The sequence below is a fragment of the Mustela lutreola genome, chromosome 2 (genome assembly GCF_030435805.1).
Source record: "Mustela lutreola isolate mMusLut2 chromosome 2, mMusLut2.pri, whole genome shotgun sequence".
In the NCBI taxonomy this organism is placed as follows: Eukaryota; Metazoa; Chordata; class Mammalia; order Carnivora; family Mustelidae; genus Mustela; species Mustela lutreola.
In genome coordinates, this window is record NC_081291.1 from 80,849,386 (window position 1) to 80,869,263 (window position 19,878).

At 42.0% G+C, this 19,878-nt stretch overlaps 1 protein-coding gene across 7 annotated transcripts in view; it reads left to right on the forward strand.

Moving 5' to 3' along the window:
* Positions 1–7,248, forward strand: part of NEK10 (NIMA related kinase 10) — a 245,500-nt gene extending 238,252 nt beyond the window's left edge. For all 7 annotated transcript variants that reach the window (XM_059162436.1, XM_059162431.1, XM_059162432.1 and 4 more), the window contains one exon: positions 1,171–7,248. In XM_059162436.1, the coding sequence (XP_059018419.1) occupies positions 1,171–1,219 (49 nt within the window). In that variant the 3' untranslated portion in view covers positions 1,220–7,248. The remainder of the gene's footprint in view (positions 1–1,170) is intronic.
* Positions 7,249–19,878: the final 12,630 nt, after the last annotated feature.

Below are 19,878 nucleotides of genomic sequence, written 5' to 3' on the forward strand. Positions count from 1 at the left end.
TCCATGCTGTTTTCCAGAGTGGTTGCACCAGCTTGCATTCCCACCAACAGTGTAGGAGGGTTCCCCTTTCTCCACATCTTCACCAGCATCTGTCATTTCCTGACTTGTTAATTTTAGCCATTCTGACTGGTGTGAGGTGATATTTCATTGTGGTTTTGATTTGTATTTCCCTGATGCCGAGTGATGTGGAGCACTTTTTCATGTGTCTGTTGGCATGGACATTTTTAGCTTAGGTCCCAGAGTGAATATGTATTTAGGGATAGAGAGACGCCATCATTAAACTGAAAGCCTCAGGATAAAGCCATTATCCGTTAGCTCTCTTCAGGGACAGTTACTGCAACTATTTAAATAATGGCGAGACTACTTGGACTTAGGAAGCTTGTCTTGGGTAGAAAATGCTGCATTAGGAAAAGGAAAATAGTAACAGAAACAAAAATAGCATCATGGAGCCCTAAGCAAAGTGGGGGATCCCTCATTTCCAGGCTTCCGGGAAGGGGAGACAGAATGAGTTGAGAGGAAGAAAGCAGTATAAAGACAATAAAATAAGCTCAAAACAAACTTGGCCAGCCCAAAGCATGCTCTATTCTCAATCTTTGCAGGGATGTATGATTATAGTTTACATTTATAAACATTTAGCTTCCTTACCAGAAGGAGACAGCCTAGCATGCCTTAATTTTATCCTTGTTGTTTGTGAGAGTAAAACTGTTTGAATCCTGTGGGTGAACAGACGTCAGACATATCCTCCTTATATACTTAGGGGTACACATTAACATTTTTAACAATGAAATCTGCTTTGAAAAGTAAAATTTGCAAAAGAAAAAGAAATCTACAGTTTGCATTGCTCCCTCCCCCAATTAACTGATAACATGTAAATTAGATGTTTAAAACTATAAGCTACTTTGAATGGGTGTTTATTTTTCTTCTCTAAAGGGTTATCATTTCCAACAGAGTTTATAATTTGAGAGTTTATAATTTGAGAAAGACCCCATTAGCCCCAAAGTTCAGCAAAATGTGGCTTTCTAAAAATGTCCCGTCCTATTATGTTTAGAATCATCTTTTCTTCCCTGGGATTTATTTACATATATCCCCGAGCTACTGCTTTTGAAGTTGCATGTGTGAAGTCAAATATATATGACTATAGTGAACTCTTGCCACTTGTGAATCTTCTAGATATCACTCCTATCCGTGGGGGACCAAGACTCACCCAACCAAAAGATGAAAACCCTGCATTTTGAATGGACTTCGTTTTCCTAGTGAAGTTCAAGCTCTGGACTTCAGCTCTACCAGACACCCAAGGATTGGGAGATGCTGGAAGGGTGTGGAAAAGACAAGACCAGGAAGCCTTGGCCCCTCCAGGGCCTCTCTCTGAAGGTCCTGTGCTAGGTTCTGTGGCCATGGCAGCATGGGAAGGCTCTGCTCCCCGGATGTGGTAGACACAGAATGACAGGGCTGTCAGTGTGCTGCTGGGAGAAAATGCTGCAGAATTCATCTGTGGGGAGAAAACTTGCACCTCACAGAACTTTCCTCCAAGTTAAAAAGAAACAACAACAACAACAACAAAAACAAAGTCATATTTTTCAACAGAATGTTTTATATTTAGGATTGCAGAAACTATGTTTAAAGGCATCTAGCCTTCTCTGTATATAAAAATAGTTTTAGAAAGAGAAATTTACAGGCCCCAGAGTAATAATATATTGGGAAATTCATTGTATTTCCCAATTTTTTCCTTTATTTTAAAAGAAATTTAAAATAAGTGATTGAATTTTGTTGTTGTTGTTGTTGTTTTAAGGAAAGGATTGGTTCTCTCTTCACCAGTGGGTGCTAGTGGTCTGAAGACAGTAGACAGTATTTGTAACCTTTGCACAGCCTCTGGGAATAACTGTCAAATTGTCGGATGTAAGTTAAACTAATAGGATATATTGCTGTACAGTGTGTGTATATATATACATCTTTATGGGGGGAGGGAGGAGAGGTTTTGATTAGGCGAATGCTTTGCTGCTAATCAAACTTATAGTGTTTTTAGAGCACTTTGAAGAGTTCATAGAATCTATGAAAGCAATGCAATATTCCTTATTCTAAGTCCCTTCTCACTAAAATCACCTATGTTTTATTGTTTGGGGATTTAAAATGAAAACAAGTTATATAACTAAATGTAAGTCCCTTCTTTATTCATTGAGACATTCCTAAAAAAACTAGAAATCAGAATGCCAGATAGTGTTCCATTCCTAGAGACTTTGTGATGGAAATTTTTTAGATTCTTATTGGGCTGACATCTCTTCAACTGGTTTATAACTGGTGTAATATCCAGAAATGCCCTTATTGCCAAGTCAGACTGCACTTCTAACTGCTTAAAGAACATTTTAATTCTATATAATTAGTAATCTGAAAGCTGAAATTATGCTTTTTATTTACTTCTCACTTAGTTCTGGTATCTTTATTTACATTGATATATTTTTAGCATGACTGAACAGGATTTAGTTCATATATTTACAGTGCCTGAAACATAATAGCCTTTTGTATAGTATAGAAAATCTCTTAATGTGAACCCATGCTACTTTTACAATTTATTTGTTCAACACTTAAAGGCTATCCAAATTTCCTTTAACGAATGCCTTTGAAAATTGCCAATGAATCTTTGTCTTTAAGCCAAATTAATGATTACAAATATACTGTAATTTAAAATAACAGATGCAATTAGAGTAATGAAAAATGTCATTTTCAGCTTTCAAACCAATTCCATTCATATGTGAAATTTATATGTAAAATCAAAATGCTATGATTTTGTTGATTTACCCAGGTAAAATTTTATTCCTAGCCCAACTGAATTTGAACTTGCACTATTATTTTTTATATCTTTTCATATATGGAATGGGCACATTTCCTTGTTGTTTAAGAGGCAGAGGCCTACAAGGGCGTAAATTTTAATTGTGATAGAAGCCAATACCTAGAAATAAACCAAGCTGTTGGGATGAAAGTTTGAACAATAAAGTTCTTTCTCAAATGATAATATATTGTCAACAATGTTTAGAAAAGAATACTATTCAGAGGTTGCACCTTGGTTAAAAGAGAGAGAGAGAGAGAGAGATGATTTATTTGAAGGTGTTTTTGAATGCATAGAGTTGACCAGAAAGGGAACAAAATGTTTCCATCAAACTATTTCTTTTAGATCATAGACGTGGCATTTATTGTGCTAGAAATCAGTATGAATTAACAAAGATAAACAAATGTATGTCAGCAGCTTTAGGTCTGTCAACTCTATGCTGACAGATGCATTCTTGTGCCAAGAATGTGTTCTGTTTGATTCCCTTCATAGACTATCAGTCGCTGGATTCACGTTCTCCCAGCTCAAGAGCAGGCCTCTAAGAGACAGTTGGGCACTGGTAAGAGATCTGTCTCGTGCACAGAGTCTCATCCCAATAGCGGTGCTGCCCTTTCAAAAGCCCTCACTTTCTGATTTCCCGATAAGAAGCCCCCTGCCCCCACATGAGAACGAGAGTGACCATCTTGTGTTCACTCTCCAAACTGCCTTCTAGTGCAAAGAAGTTGTTAGCTGAGTGTAATAGTCCTCAAAATCTTTGCTTGATTGCCTTTATATTTTTTCTCTTTCTCTTATATAATTGTTAATTATTTGTTGTGCAATGATATCCCTATGACTTCGTCTCATTCTCAGTCACTGGATATCGGTATGGGGCAGAATATGAATCAGACTTTTCAGATCACTTTGGATACACAAATGCTTCAGTTAATGATGTTTTGATCTACCAACTCTGTCTGAATATGTGTACTTGAAAGCTTAATTTGCTTTTTAAAAGCAAAATGTTCCATTTGCAGGGAAGTCACTGCCGCAGGCATGTGTGCTTGCCAGTTGTTAACCTTGTATTCTCCCAGATGTGAGATACTTCAGTGAAGGTCTCCAGGGAACAGTAACCTGGATACCCAGTGCTCCTGGGTGAATTTCAGGACCTTGCTGGAGAAATGCTGCTGGAGTTTAATGTGGACACTTGTATGGTGCTGGGTGGTGTGCACACTCTCGGCATTCAAGAGCAGAACCTAATTAAGAAACACTGTTATGCATTCTACCCAAATGATGGAAGTGATCAGGAGGTAGGGTCTTCTTAGAGGTACCATCTATGACTAGTAAATACTAAGAATTTTGATGATCAGCAACAGATACAAGACTGGTTGATTGCATGCAACTCCAACAATATCATCAGTTACTTGCCATTCATATTTAAGATGTGGGAAGGCAAGAACGTTGCTTAGTCAGTTGTATCAGTATTAATAGGCATCATATCCGCATCCCTCTATTTGATTGGCTGAACTGCAGATTATTTTTATTATTGTCTCTTTTTCTTTTGTTGGACTGGTGAGGAGCCACATACAGCAAATATGCTGGATTCCTGTAGAAATGGCTTCAGCTTCTTTTTGAAGGCAGGAAAAACTCCTTTGTAAGCTACTTTTATTGCTTGCCTTTTTACTTTTCCTATGGTGTGTATTCATGAACACAGAAATCTGCTGGAGAGGTGACGGAGACCAACCAGGCTGCAGCTCATTGGCATCCGGGAGATACAGCTATGAAGGGCTTGTGAACAAGGGAAGCTCAGTGCTTCCCTCTGGTGACCTTGACTCTTGGGGTGAAATTCCATCTAAACATGAAATTCTTCATGTTCAACAACTAAGTGTGATAATAAGTATATTTTATGTACCTTTAGATATTCCAGATTGTGTCCTTTGATGGAAATGGACAGAATTTCGGATAGAGTATCTTTTCCATTGCAACGTGCTGCTAACAGTATGCTTACTCTTGGATGCCATTTTTCACGTTCACAGGAAGACACGAATGTCTCAGGGAAACAACTTTTGTGATAAAGAAAGAAATTCTTATGTGTGTCATTGCGGTTAAATTGCATATTGTAAATAGAACTATTATGGTTGATTACATTCCTGCTGTGATGTTACTTTGAGATTTGCAAGAGGGATAGGGAGGATTTTATGATTCTGACGGAGTGACTGATGGATATTGCAAATTTACATGTCTTCTGGGTCCATAAACAACAGTTATTTTAAAAATGAACATCACACATCCTAGAAGCATAGCAGCATTCTTGGTCTGTGAGCTGGGTTAGATTTTTTTTTTTTTTTTAAATACATTCATGCAGTAATGAACCAGTTTTTAACATCTTTAAAAGTTTATTGATTTGATCATAAAAGTGAACTCTATTCTCAACAGAAGACTGAATATTATTTCTCAAACTGTAGCAAGCTGACTTTTTTCCCCCCATTTTGTGCCATGAAGCTTTGCACTGTACCCAGGACCTGTACTTAGAGGTAACAGAAGTGCTTTCGCTATAGGAAATACAGGACTGTGTAAAGGCTGTCATTTGGAAGTACCTTACCTTTGTTTCCCTCTGAACAAAGATAGAAATTCTGTTGTTTCTAGAAAACCAGTGTCACTTTGACAGGTAATCAGCAAGGGTGAGTAGATGCTTGAAATTGATGTGATGAGCTCACAAGTGAAAAATTAGCTGAAGGTTTTGCAAACATGTGATGAACCGGTCCCATAAAACCAGCAGAGAGAGGTTTTGAACTAACCTAACAAGCCCAGAGGAACAGCAGCTGAAGGCCTCAGCACCCACAAGTCAGACTGCAGAGGCCACTTATAAACCCATACATATCCTTAATCCATGATTTAGTTTTATATTTCAAGCACCATTTGAGTCAGAATTCTGGAAAGGAATAGAATGCTTATGAATGGCTATTAAAATTTCATTTTCCTTGCCCTTCATACAAGTATGTTTACCTCATACTTCAGTGAGTTTGGAAGGAAATGGAACTGGCTTAGGGAGCAAGAAGGAATGCATGATGTATTTCTATGAACCCCGCATGACATTGAGGGAGGCGAATGTTAGAGATAAAAGATGACTCTTTCAAGGAGGTACGACAGCCTGCAAACAAAAACTGAGAAGTCACAGGGCAAGCAGGAGGCGAGTGGTGTCCCAGAGCCCGGCACCTCCCAGCAGGCCAGTCCCAGGGTGGCCGGTGATTGGCACGGGACTTGGCAGTTCCTGATGCTTGAATGATTCCTGCCCCTGGGTTCTTCTGGAAGCAGCGGGTTGGGTTTTTCCCCGACGTGCAGTTACTGAGGGACTGGGTTCCACCGAGGAGTTGAACACCCAGAAGAGTAGCCGATGGGCCCCTAAGGCGCCCTGGTAATGTGTTGGTCCAATTGTTAGGACCGGGTCCCTGTGAAGCATTCCAAAGACTTTAGACTCCTCTCAAGGACACCGTTTTGTCTGCCATTCAGTGAATGTGTTTCCACTGCTGACAATATGTTTGCTTCCCCATCTTTTATCCATGGCCTCGGGCCTGTTTTTCTAACAAAACAAATTTTGCAAGAGATATATGTGGGCTTTAAATAGATAAATGCGGGCAGATCTGAATACATTTACACTTGGCTAGATTCGAAAAGCAGCATTTGCACGTATTTCAGTTTGTGAGTAAACCAATTGATAATCAAGCTATGGAAAGATGCCATCATTTTGCTCTTCCAAAATGGGAAACAAAAATCACTTCAAAGGAAAATCTTTCGAGTGCATTTTGTGTACTGACATTTAGTGGATCAAAACTGAATTAGGATGCTTCCTGTATTCTGTTGTTCCCAGTGGTGAGTTTGGGAAGATCAAAAAGAACAGAAAAATATCCTCTGGGGGGGGGAGGGGGAGTGGAGTTTCCCATCTTATGTGACCCAGAGCTTCCGTGTTCTGGGCAGCCACAGCCCCACTGCACCCACAGAATGGGAAACTATCTTCAATTTGCTTTTTCTCCCTTAACTTGCAGGAGCATACCCTTTTCTGTTCTAGTCCCATCTGCAGGCCTCTCTCCTGTCTGTCACATGCCCCAGCTGCCGGTTCCTCCAAGAGGAGGAAGTGCACAGCTACAAGGCTTCCTGTTGGGGACCCTGTGTCATTAGAGGGAATGTGTGGAGTTCGGGGACGGTGCGCAATATGGAAGGCAGAGGGATGATGGGCTTCTTCTATCCTTCCAGACCTCCAAAACGCTGCTGCTGGGAGCACACTGAGGCTTCAAGGTGACAAATTCTGAGGCCCCGGAAGAGAAGAAAAAGGCAATGCCTCTATGAAAGATTTATATGAAAGATCCAAGTGGCCTTTATTTTTGCTATTGCTTATATATGCTCTGTAAATTGCTAAAGAAAATTAAACATGTATTTTCAATCTTATTGGAAAAGAATCTCTCTTTTGTCAAGAGTTTATAGCAAATGGTCATCGGTTTTCTCTGACCAACTCTCTCAATCTCTCCTTTATGCTTATGAGTGTTTCGATTAAAAAAAAAAAATCATCTCCCAAAAGGTGATCATTTATATTTATGCTCAAATATGTCCCACAGCTTTAATTGGTGGCAACTCTCTACTGCCACCAATGTTGCATAACATGTATTTCCAAACTTAGTGACTTAAAAGGACAAGCATTTATTATTTTTCAAGAGTCTGTAGGTCAGCTGCGTGTTCTGTTGATCTGAGCTGGGCTCCTTCATGTGTGTCTGGTCAGTTGACAGTTGCCTGGTTCTGGATGGTCTAGATGGCCCCAGATGGGACAGGTCAGTTTTCCCCCACATGTCTCTTACACCCTTCTGGCAACCTAGCCCAAGTGTCTTTTGTGGTGGCAGCAAGGGCCAGTGCAGAAATCCAGGACTCCCCTGTCAAGCTTCTACTTGCATCAGGTTTTCCCAATTCCCATTGGCCAAACAAAGCAGATACCATAGTTAAATTGTGCATGAACATGATAAGGTAGATCAGGTCTTTATCCCTGTGTAACAAATTGCTATAAGCTTAGCAGTTAGAAATGACGCAAATTCTTTTGTCTCAAAATTTCTGTAGGTCAGAAGTTTGAGCATGTTTTAACAGGGTCCTCTCATAGGCTGGAATCAAAGGATGAGAGGGAGGCTGGGGTCTCATCCGAGGCTTGGGATCCTCTTCTAAGATCATGTGATCTTCAGTTCCGTGTTTGTAGGGCTGCAGTCCTCAGCAACTAGATGCCACCTGTAATCCCTTACCATATGCCCCCGCCCATAGACAGTTCACATCAAGGCAGCTTGCTTCTTCAAGACCCACAGGAGAGTTGATCTCTTTCCCTCCTCGTTGTCGAGGAAGAGAGTTTTATTTTTTTTTTTAAGAAATTATTTATTTATTTGACAGACAGAGATCACAAGGAGGCAGAGAGGCAGGCAGAGAGAAAGGAAGGGAAACAGGCTCCCTGCTGAGCAGAGAGCCCGATGCGGGGCTCGATCCCAGGACCCTGGGATCATGACCTGAGCTGAAGGCAGAGGCTTAACCCACTGAGCCACCCAGGCACCCGAGGAAGAGAGTTTTATAACACAACCAATTCAGGTGAGTGACATCCTGTCACCTTCATTACATTCTCGTTGTTATAAACAAGTCACAGGTGCAGCCTGTACTCAAAGGGAGGGCCTTATACAAGGAAATGGGTCACTGGCGGTCACCTTAGGGTATGTCTGCCACAAATGTAATATTAAAGAGCACAAGAATCAGGAGATCTTAGAAACTGGGGCACAAAATATGAAATATCACAGTATCAACATACCTGGAGAAGGAAGAATTGTGTAATCTCAGGAAAATGACGACAGACGACAGGCCCTGAATTCTAGAGCATTTCTAGTCCCCATTCCAGGACTCAGTTAGATGTCTCCAGCAGGCTATTTGAAAACCAAGTCTAACCCAACCAACAGACCCACAGACCTCAGTCACTGGCATGAGAAGCGGGAATGGAAATTGTTTTTCTAGAAGCCAGAGAAGCTTTTGGGAGAACCACATCCTTTAAACTCTGTGCAGGGTAATCTGCTTTTTTCTTTTAGTTCTTTATCAAATGGGAACAAATCGATTATTCTCAGTGTTCTGTCTGTATGGCAAAGAACAGGAATTAAATAGGGAATTGTAGAGTATAGCTTGATATAGTTACAAACCATAATTTAAAAAAATACATCAAAAGAAAAATATGTATCATAGGCCATGAGTAAAGGAAAATGGCATCCAAATATAAAGATTCTGTCCCTCTTCTCAAGATTGAGCCATAATTTCATATTCATTTTGCTCTTTATACGAGCTTTATATAAAGTTGTCCCTATCATGCAGATTCAGTTTGCTGCCATACTATATGAGGACTAAAATGGCATGAATTAATTTTGCTCATGTACTGGTTTTATCTCTTGAGCCATGCAATGTTCCCACAGATGTTTTAACCATCTTTGGTACATGCAAAAAGATTGTTTCTATAACCCAGGAAAGCAATTATAATTTTCATAATAAGGATCTAGGTACACATATTGTGAATTGTTCAAGGATCAAGAAACAAATCAAAGTCTAAAATTCCCTAAATTTATTTGCACAGGAAGCAAGAGGTAAACACAATTAAGGATCTGGGCCTTCGGCTCACGCAGACTTGGGTCTGAATGCTAGCTCCAGAATTTTCTGTTTGGATGACTGCAGAGCAAGGACCCAACCTCCCTAGGGCTTAGCTTCCTCATCTGTAGAAGGTAGACATTAGTGGATTCCACTTTCTAAGCTTATTGAACCCAGGCTCGGTGTAAGAATTCCATATCCGGGTAGAGGTAGAATCAGACTGACTCGGGCAGAATCAACCTATATGCGCCCAGCTCTGCAGCTCCTACGCTGTTTCTGTGGCCGGGGCCTCCTGTGCATTTTCTCTCCCCACAGCCTGCATCTGGGTCTCTCTGGTGAGAATTGTCTTCAGGTTGCAGAAACCGGTTTTGTCGGCTGGCACTGGGTAGACCTGGAAACTTCACTCTCCAGAACAGCCCTTAACCCTTTACAGAGATGTTGAGGAGAAGGAACCCTTCAGCACCCTCGCCCCTGACTGAGACAGCTCTGAGGTACGCCCATCACTGTTTCACAGCTCCCTCGGAGACCTGAGTCAGTCACCCTCCGTGGAACCGAGGGGGTTCCAGCCGCCACGCATCCTCACATGGCTCCTTCCGATCCCTGCCCTTCTTCCCCACTCATCAGTTTTCCTGGCAGCGCTTCCAGACGAATCCATCCCATACCACAGGTTATGCTTCTAGGGAAGACCACGCAAGGCACTGGCAAAATATAAATGGCCAAATTAAAATTAACTTAAAATTTCTGGGATAAGGAATGTGGATTAATAATCCCTTAATGGTACATGTGCCGAAGATATGTCACCGTGGTCCTGGTATAGAGTCCCCTTTAAGCAGGAATGAAACTAGGCATAGTGACGTCCCTCCCCTGGCCTCCTAAAACGGCTTGGAGGCCTTCTTTTCCATCCCTAGGGAGTCAGCTGCTCCTTCTGCCCTTGCCCCCTGTGCTTCTATTGTTATACTTTAGATCAAATTAAGTCAGAGTTTCAAGAAAAGAAGTCTCAGGAAGTCGAGAGAACTGTTCGATGGGGGGCAAGTGGTATTCCTCTGCCGCTATTCACCACACAGAGACTTAACTTAGCTAAAGGGAAGATTCCCTGCCATCTAGAAGGAAAGGCTACCTGGCTCTCATTTTGGTCTCTAAGAGGTATGGAATGGTTTTCTCATTTGTCCTTCACCAGTTTTCCTTTGAGATTTTTTTTCAAATAACCTTAACCCAAGTAAGGAGCATCTTGGTGTCTGCTAATTTATTTTTAAAATGCATTTGAGTTCTGTTTATTAATCCCACTGTGAACCCTTTAGATGATCATATCTTTTGCCTTTCCAAAAAATGAATTCTTAGGACAAACATGAACCTTTCAGCGTGAATTACATAAGTGACCGTTCCATTGAAATGCTTATCAGCATCTCTGTTCAGTCACACTATTTTCATTGGAAAAAAAAATTGTTAAGACAGTCTCCAAAGGTCTCATGTCCTGCTTTGTTTCTCTTGTCTTTTGCCTGGTCAGGTCCTAGCAGCAGTGTCCTTTGCATTTTGGTAATGGATGCTCCAGTTTGGAAAGGGTATTCCAAAGTCAGCAGTGCCGAAAGGCAGAAAGTGGTAGTGAAGTACTTGGTCCTTCACAGTCTGCTTGCCTAGACAATGCCAGATATGGGGAAGAAAGGCACTCACTTCCAGCCGTAGTCTTCGCTCCTGAAGGATTCAGTAGGAGAACTGCCACCAGAAACACTTTCCCGGCCCCTTCTCCTCCACCAGCCCTTCCCCGTCCTGCCTTTGCTCATGCGTGCATCTGCGCACGCGTATTCATCCCCTCCACTCTTTCAAGAAGGTGGACAGAATCTTCCAATTCTTTTCCTACTGATTAGCATTTTCCTCAGTAGGGTGAGGTGGCATGAAGCTTTATGTTCACCACGTTGCCAGTTGTCTCCTCAACTCGTTCATTTCTTTTCCCTTTCTTCTTCTAGATTTGGAGTGTGTGGGTTTATATGCTCACCCTCTTTAACTCTGTGTCTAATAGGAAAATACCTTGTTCTACATAACACCATGACTTCAAGAGGCAATACTATTTATATTATTTAATCTCAAAGTTTGTCTCCATTTTCACTTTCTCCTAAATTTCAAAATAGTTTTAATGTACATCTTATACATTAAGGGATATGAGAGATCACGGAAAACGATATTTACTTTCCTACTTTATCCTGTAGACTCCGTAACAGCCTTGGGGGTGTTTATAAACCCACAGATTTTTGTTTTTGTTTTTCCCTCAGAAATAATAGAGGTGAATTGCTAACTTTGAAACGAAATTCTGACCTCATCTTTAACTAGCATTTCTATTTTCAGAAGTTTCACTGAGTTACATGGATTAAAAAACCACACACACAAACAAATTAGAAGTTGACTAATACTATTTGAATCAGAAAGTCTTTGGTCCACTTCACAGTAATCAGATTAATTTAAAGAAGTGCTAGGTTTACCTCGAGCTGTAAGTTAATGAGACTAATTTCTAAAGTTCTCACCTCAAAATTCATAGTCTCTACTTTTTCCTGGGAAGGGAGAGGTGTGTTGAGTGGTTACTGCGTGCAGACCATGTGCAAAGCACTTTCTAGATGTCTAGTCGTCGTAACAGGCACTGTGCAAGAGGTTGTAACTAGTAGTATTGTAGAAATGAAACAAACAAAACTAGGTTCAGGAACATTAAGAAGCCAATAGCTAGTGGTAAAAAAACAAAACAAAACAAGAAAACCCGGAACCCCGTAGGAAAACCGAGATTTTGCATGGCTCTAATACCCAGCTGTTTTCAGTCTCCCCAAGTAAAACCCTTAGTTTATATCAAGATAAGATTACTCAATTAATGGGACTTAAAAAAATTCTCTTTATGCCTTATTTAATGGTATCATTTTGTCTCTTAGGTCCTAGCATCTGCTTTGTATGTTTCACCGAGGCATGCTTTATAATAGTTACAGGACCACAATGCTATTCACTCTTTCCAAAGGCACAAATGCAGACCACGCCAGCATTTCGATAATTGTTCACTGCTGGAGCATGAGCCACGCCAGAATACTCGCAATCCAACCCACATTTTTAATGCTCTCAGTAGTACCCAACTTTCTATAAAGTGCTTTGATGACCCTGCTTGTGTAACCTCTTGATATGTTGTAAGTTTGCAGGTAATACTTACTAATTAAATGGCTCAAAAATAAATTCGGCATTTAGTTTATACAAGTTAATGGACAAAACAACAATGACAACAACAACAACAAAAACCCACACACAACAGACCGGAGGTTTGCCTTTCAAAGATAAAGTGAGATATTCTGGCTGTGAGACCCAAGGTGAATGACTTAACTGCTGCGAACCTCCGTTTTCAGAGATATAGTGCTTTTCTTACTGTATCGCCGTAAGAATTAAAAGTGCTAACATATGAGACATGGTTCAATGTGTGGTCAAGGAAACACTAAGTAAATACCAGTTTTACTAAGTTGCCGTTTCCCAGAGGTTAAATGACAACCTTGTTGACTCATTTAAAAATTTTCTCATTTTTATTATGTTATTTTTTAAGATTTTATTTATTTGACAGAGAGAGAAAGAGAGAGAGAGAGCACAAGCAGGGGGAGCAGGAGAGGGAGAAGCACTCCCTGCTGAGCAGGGAGCCCGATGAGGGACTTGATCCCAGGACCCTGGGATCGTGACCTGAGCTGAAGGCAGATGCCTAACCACGAACCATCCAGGCACTTAAAAGTTTTCTCATTTTTTTAAAATGCCCCAGCCAGCACTGTCTCCTTGATGATGTCTAACCCTGAAGACACGGGTTCCAGTGAGCCGGTGCCAGAAGGGTCTGTTGATACTCCCGCATCCTGTTCAACTCTGGAGTACAAGAGCTCGCACACCAACTGGTTCAAAGAGTAAAAGGGAATCAATTGGCTCATTTAGCTGAAATCTTCAGGATGGGAAAAGTTGAGGCATTGCTAAATTCAAGGGCTCAGGAAGTATCAGGAAGACCCTCTCTCTCTCTCTCTCTCGGACGCTCGTTTCTGAGTTTTGCCCTCCTCCATCATGGATTTACTTCCACACAGGTCTTCTTCCCACAGTGGTTCCTGGGGACACTAGAATTACATCTTTCCAGTCCCTGGTCCATCGGAAAGTTTCCCTTACCACTTTAACAAGTTGTAGATTTAAGTCTTGGTGGGCCAAGCTGGACAACAGCTTCTCCACTTAAGCTGAGAGAAGAGAGGATAATGGAATATGCTGATTGGCTTTGGCCTGGGTCCCCTGCCTGCCCTTGAGCTGATCACTGTGTCCAGGGAAATGAGGTGCCCATCCCTGGAGACCCAGGGAGAGGAGCCCAGGGAACACCATGAATCAAGGGTGGGAAGGAGGACTCTGAGGATGATGAGGAAGTGGGTTTTGGGCAGACAAAAAGTAGATGTTTACGAACTTGGCATTGTCTTGCCAGGAAGCATTTGCGTCTGACCATCGACAGAGATTTCTGGCCAAACTTTTCCTGCCTCACGACTCCGCCATCTCAGTTTGCTTCCAGGTACTTAGATCAACCATCTCTTTAGTAAAAGATGTTAGCAGGGAAGAAGTATAATCAAAGTGAATCAGGAAGCCTGGGGAACAACTGTCGGCCTAGCTGTTCTGTTTCATTTGTCAGAAAGCCCACTGGGTAATGGCAGACAAAGGAGTAACTGTAAGCAAGCTGAGGAAACAGACATCCTTCCCTGTGGTCAGTTTCCAGCTCTGTTACTGTAACACCTGTGATTTCCCGTCTATAGTAGCCAGCTTTTCTGCTCCTGAGGGCGTGTGTTGGATTCTGGGCGGTGATGCTGCCCTTGTTTCTCCCAACCACTCTTCTCCTTCGGGCGGGAGTATGCCTCAGCCTTTCCCCAAGCTCTACTCCTCAGCCTGCAGGGCGGATTGTGAACCTGTAGGGTCAGGCCTTCCAGGGCCCAGGCAGCCAGTGTGACTAACAAGCTTAAAGTCACACGAAACCTCTTCCCCCACCCACAGCTTCTGGGATCTTGCCTTGTTCCTGCTGGCCTGACTGTTGTGTCAGTTAGGGCCCTTAGCACCGTCACCCTTGTCATCGGACCTTCTTTTAGGAGTTATCTGCCTGACTATAACCCAGGCTCCGGACTGGCCTTTCACCCCAACCCATTTGGCTGAATCCCAAACAAACTTAGCACCTGAAACCCCAAACAGAGCCTGCTACTCCCCAAATACAGAGTGGCCCCTTGGATAATGACATCTGCATCAAGCCCAAGTTGTCAGTGTCCACTGGATAATGATATTTAGATAGATCCGTTACTCAGCTTACAGGGGGCCAACTTGTCCTGTTCACGCATTCCAGTTCTGTACAGGGCACTGAAGTTTCCGTCGTGCTTTGGTGCCAAGCCTGTTCACGGGACTTACGGCCCAGGGGGGAGTTCCCCCTGTGTAAACATGGCAGAGCTGGGTCATCCTGACTGAGAGCCTCTAGTGAGCCAAGAGCTCATTCACTCCTTTATTTATTCACACAACAAATGTTCATCACATAATCCAGTGCTTCTAAAACTTTAACAAGCATACGAATTACCTGTGGAACTTACTAAAACGTGGGTTCTGATTCAGTCGGGCTGCAGTGGGGCCTGGGCTCCTGTGTTTTAAAGAAGCTTCTAGATCCTACCCCTGCTGACATTTCATGAATGGCAGTTTCAGAAACATGGACTACAGAAACTCAGTAAACATTTGTTGGATATAACCTGAATGAAAACCTAAAAGCAAAGTATTGAACAAAAGTTTTAGTTTAGGGAGACAAGAGAGGCATGATGTTGGCAAGTTATTTGCAAGTGACAGTTATGGGGTCAAAGGCTAAAGCCTTTGTCAGCTGAGGTTTTTCTGGTGTGTTGCCCCTTCCATCCTTATGGCCTTTGATGGATTTCCCCTGTCTCCTGCTAAAGGTGGCAGAGCCAACTTCAGAGTAGCATTTCAGTTATTTCATGTTTAAAGCCTGTTGTCTGGAGCACCTGGGTGGCTCCGTGGGTTAAAGCCTCTGCCTTCAACTCAGGTCATGATCTCAGGGTCCTGGGATCGAGCCCCACATCGTGCTCTCTGCTCAGTGGGGAACCTGCTTCCTCCTCTCTCCCTGCCTGCCTCTCTGACTAGTTATAATCTCTGCCTATCAAATAAATAAATAAAATCCTAAAAAAAAAAAAAAGCCTGTTGTCTATTCTTTTTGAACCATACTCACAGTTTTCCAATATGTTCTGTATAAGTATGGCTTTATATTCTCTCTCTCTCTCTCTCTCTCTCACACACACACACACACACACACACTCACTCACCCATGATATCTAATTATTGATGACTTATTTGAAACCAATAACCTACATCCGCCAACTCTACTGGACACCAAGACGACTCACGGCGTGGCATGTCTAGATTACCAACAACGTTTCAAAAGTCCGAGCCAGGTAGAGGACAGAAAGTGCCCAAGATAACCCACAAGAAACAAGACCTCTTACCCCACTTCATCCCCACTATTTTCTTCCTCTTTACTTGATCTTTGGCTTGATTTCTTTGCCAATATGGATTAGCTGGATAAAGCAAACCCTCTTTTCTACCCTCAAAGTTCATTTTTCAGCTCATAGCATCGTTTGCGGAGAGATTTGCTCGTGAAGGAGGAACACAGCGGGTATAAGACAAGCCATTTCACAGAGGTCCGTTGGAAGCCCGTTCTCTGTGGATCTTAGATAATCTTGCCTAGTGAAGAGCTCATTGGAAGTTCCCAAGAGGTCTAGAGAGGAGGCTGGTGTTGGAGAGGGGATAATGGTGGCTGGTGGAAGCATTAGGGTTGTCATTCCTCTGAACTTCAGCTTTCCACAAAATGAACACTTTGCCCTTAGCTGAAACTTGTTGGAAATGAGGAATGCTCATGTAGTAGGTACTCTCTGCCTGCCAGCCAAATGCCTCCCTTTGCTATATTCCTATAGACCACAGACTTTATTACCTCGGACAGGAATTATGCAGAGCTCTGGTTCCTCGAATATATTGAGCTGAGGACATATTTTTTAAAGTAAAATTTAATGGTAAGTCTCCTATAAGCATCACCTTAAACAACTTTACCTATCCTCCTAAATCCATCCACATAACAAATTAAATTTCTTCTCTTCTTTCTAGAATGGACTTTCCCGGGGCACCTGGGTGGCTCAGTCGGTTATGCATCTGCCTTCAGCTCGAGTCATAGTCCTGGGGTCCTGGGATTGAGTCCCATGTTGGGCTCCCTGCTCAGCAGGGAGTCTGTTTCTCCCTCTCCTCTGCTTCTCCCCCTGCTCCTGCTTTCTCTCTGAAAGGAGGGAAGGAAGGCAGGGAGGCAGGGAGGGAGGAAGGATAGTCAGAATGGAGACGAAACAGCATCCTTCTAAAGAATGAACGGGTCTCTTTCCACCTTTAATAGCAAGTGGATTAAATTCGAGTCCGCGTTCACCATTTTGGTTTAACCTGCCATAAACGTGAGCTCATCTGAGGCCGTGAATGGAAAATGTCCACATCCCGTGACCACCATTCAGCAGGCTTTAGAAGACAACCAAAGACTTTCATCAACTTTTTGAGGAGGCAATGTCTGACCTCAAAGTTTCAATGTCTTAGCTGTTATAACCATTGTAGATTTAACTGGCATCCGAGGACTTGAAACTACACCCTTTGAACAGCTAACAGTCCCTCAGCATAGCCACTGAATCGTGGACTTTTATTACAGGACGAGCCTTGAGAGAAGCGTCCAAGGGCTCCGCTTTGCAGGTTATAAAACTTGTTCAATGTCACATCATTTCAAACTCATGGAAGAAGACAGTCAGGGGAGAGCCCTCAGGCTGAATTTGGAAGTACATATTGAAAAAGCCATACTTGAATTACAAATGGCTTGGGCTGAGCTTGTTCTATTAATGCTTGCTAGCTTGGTGCTGTGTCTGGTGACAGTGTGACGCTTCTCATTTGGATGACAGTGGCCCAAAACTGGAGGATTTTAAGAATTCCACAGTTATCTACATATTAGGACAGTGTCTCTCTAAGGTATTTTTTTTAGTTAGAACACTGTTTTCTGATTCACATGCCCCTTCCCCCAGAAAAAAAGAAATACAAAAATTATTCACAAGGGAAAAAGTAAAACACATATAATCCTGCCATTCAGATCTTTTTTTTAAAGGCTTATGAGTTTTGTTATTATTCTTTAAAGATACTGTACATTTTCTAATTCCTTTTTTCTTTTTTCACTTATCAATATAAGTGGGCACATGTTCATTTCGAGAAAATCCTCCTCTACCCCGGGCTTCAGCAGGCTGTCGCCTGACAGCCAGATCCTGCCCACTGCCTGAGTTTGTAAGTAAAATTTAGTGGGAACACAGCATGCTCATTCATTTATGCATTGTCTCTGGCTGCTGGTGAGCTACAGTGACAGAGCTGAGTATTTGCAACAAGAACAAGCTGGCCCACGGAGCCTAAAATATTTACTATTGGCCCTTTACAGGAAGACTTGCCTGACTCTCGATCTACACTATCACTTTTAATATCTGAGCAATATTTCATTGCATCATCATATCATTATTTATTTAACTAGTTTCTATTGATGCACATGTAAATTGTTACTTGTTTTATATTTATTAACACATAATGTATTATTTGTCCCAGGGGCACAGGTCTGTGAATCATCAGGCTTACACAATTCACAGCACTCACCATAACACATACTCTCCCCAATGTCCATCACCCAGCCACCTCAGCCCTCCCCCACTCCAGCATTGTTTCCTATTTTAAACATTTAGATGGGTTCCCATTATACTTAACGCTAGGCTGAATACACTCATATTTACCTTTTTTAAAAAATTTCATTAGGAAACTTGCTGAAGACTGGGATTTAGTAAGTTAAAGGATTTTGTAATCTTTTCCTTTTAAGGGAGTTTGGTAACCATTATCCTATTTTTTCCATTTCTAGATAGGGGAGTTTTTCTTAATATGGTAACGGCTGAAACGGAGATGTTGCACTCCACAGTTTCTCTTGCTTATTATGTACAAAGCTATTCTCAGAAACCAAGAGAATCAGAAAACCACATAGATCACCTCATAGGGCTTGGTAGTGGGACAGACTCCATTACTGAGCTCTAAAGTCACAACCCTAGGAATTGGGAGTGAGGAATAACCCCTCCCTTTTCCGTGCCATTGGTTTTGTCCTCCAGCCTGACTGAGACAGCAGTCATACATATATAAATAACTAGCTTGTGGAGGCAGACCAGAGACAACAATGCAATTTGCTTAGGTGGTTTGTGTCATCTCTTGAAGGGCAAATATCGAGAGATGCCTTTCCTGGGGTGATGGGGCTGTCGTGGTTGGCGTCTGGTCTGTCAGCCTGTCTCTGTTTTAGGTCCACTTTAGCCAGGACTTGAAGTGGTATCTATGCTTCTGCCTAGATTGGGTCTAAGACCTGAGTTCCTCAGAAGCCCCACTTGTAACTGGATGAATGCTGGGCAACTCATGGATCGTGTCTGCCATCTTTCCCCAGGACGCAAGGAGAGGGTTAAGGTAGAGAGCAGAAAATGACGGGGGGCATTTTCCTTGTTTCTTCATTTGCCAGTCTCTTCCTATGGCTCTAAAAGCATGTGTGTTCATATACATGTACGCACAGCTGCACACACACACACACACACATACATACACACACATCTGATATTAATGTGAAAGAGTTCACTCAAAAAACTGATTTGATTTTGTACGTGCTCAGTGTGATTTTGTATGTGATTTTTTGCTCTGTGTGGGACAACCTTGCACGGCAGGTATTCCTGGGACAAGCAGCTCCTTTGTTTTTTCTTTTCTGAGCCAACAGAAATAAACAGCCAACTCTCAGCCATCCAGTGGCTACCATTACAGCTAGTCATACAATGAAATTCTATGCAGCTCTGATAATGACCCATCTCCTGAGACACACAACACGGATAGATACCAATAGCATTATGCTAAGTGAAAGAAGCCAGACAGAGAAGAGTACATACTATAATGACTCCATTTACGTGAAACTCTAGAAAAGGCAATACTATAGTGCTGGAAAATAGATCAGTGGTTACCAGGGGGTTCGGGGTGAGTTTCCATTAACTGCAAAGAGACACAGGGTAACTCTCTGAAGTGATGAACATCTGCATTTTGATTGTGATGGTGGTAACATAATTGTGCAGTTTGTCAAAACTTATTGGACAGTGTTCTTTAAGTAGGTACATTTTATTATGTGTAAATAATATTTCAGTAAAGTTGATTATAAAAAAAAAATCTGTAACTGATAAAGAAGTGGGAAAGAAAGAATCTGGACTCAGGAGTGTCTGGTTTGAATAGGTGAGTGGTGGTGCCATTGACCATGAGGAGACAGCAAGGGGGAGGAACAAGCATAAGAAGTGGTAGGGAGAATGAGTACACCAAACGGAGACACATCC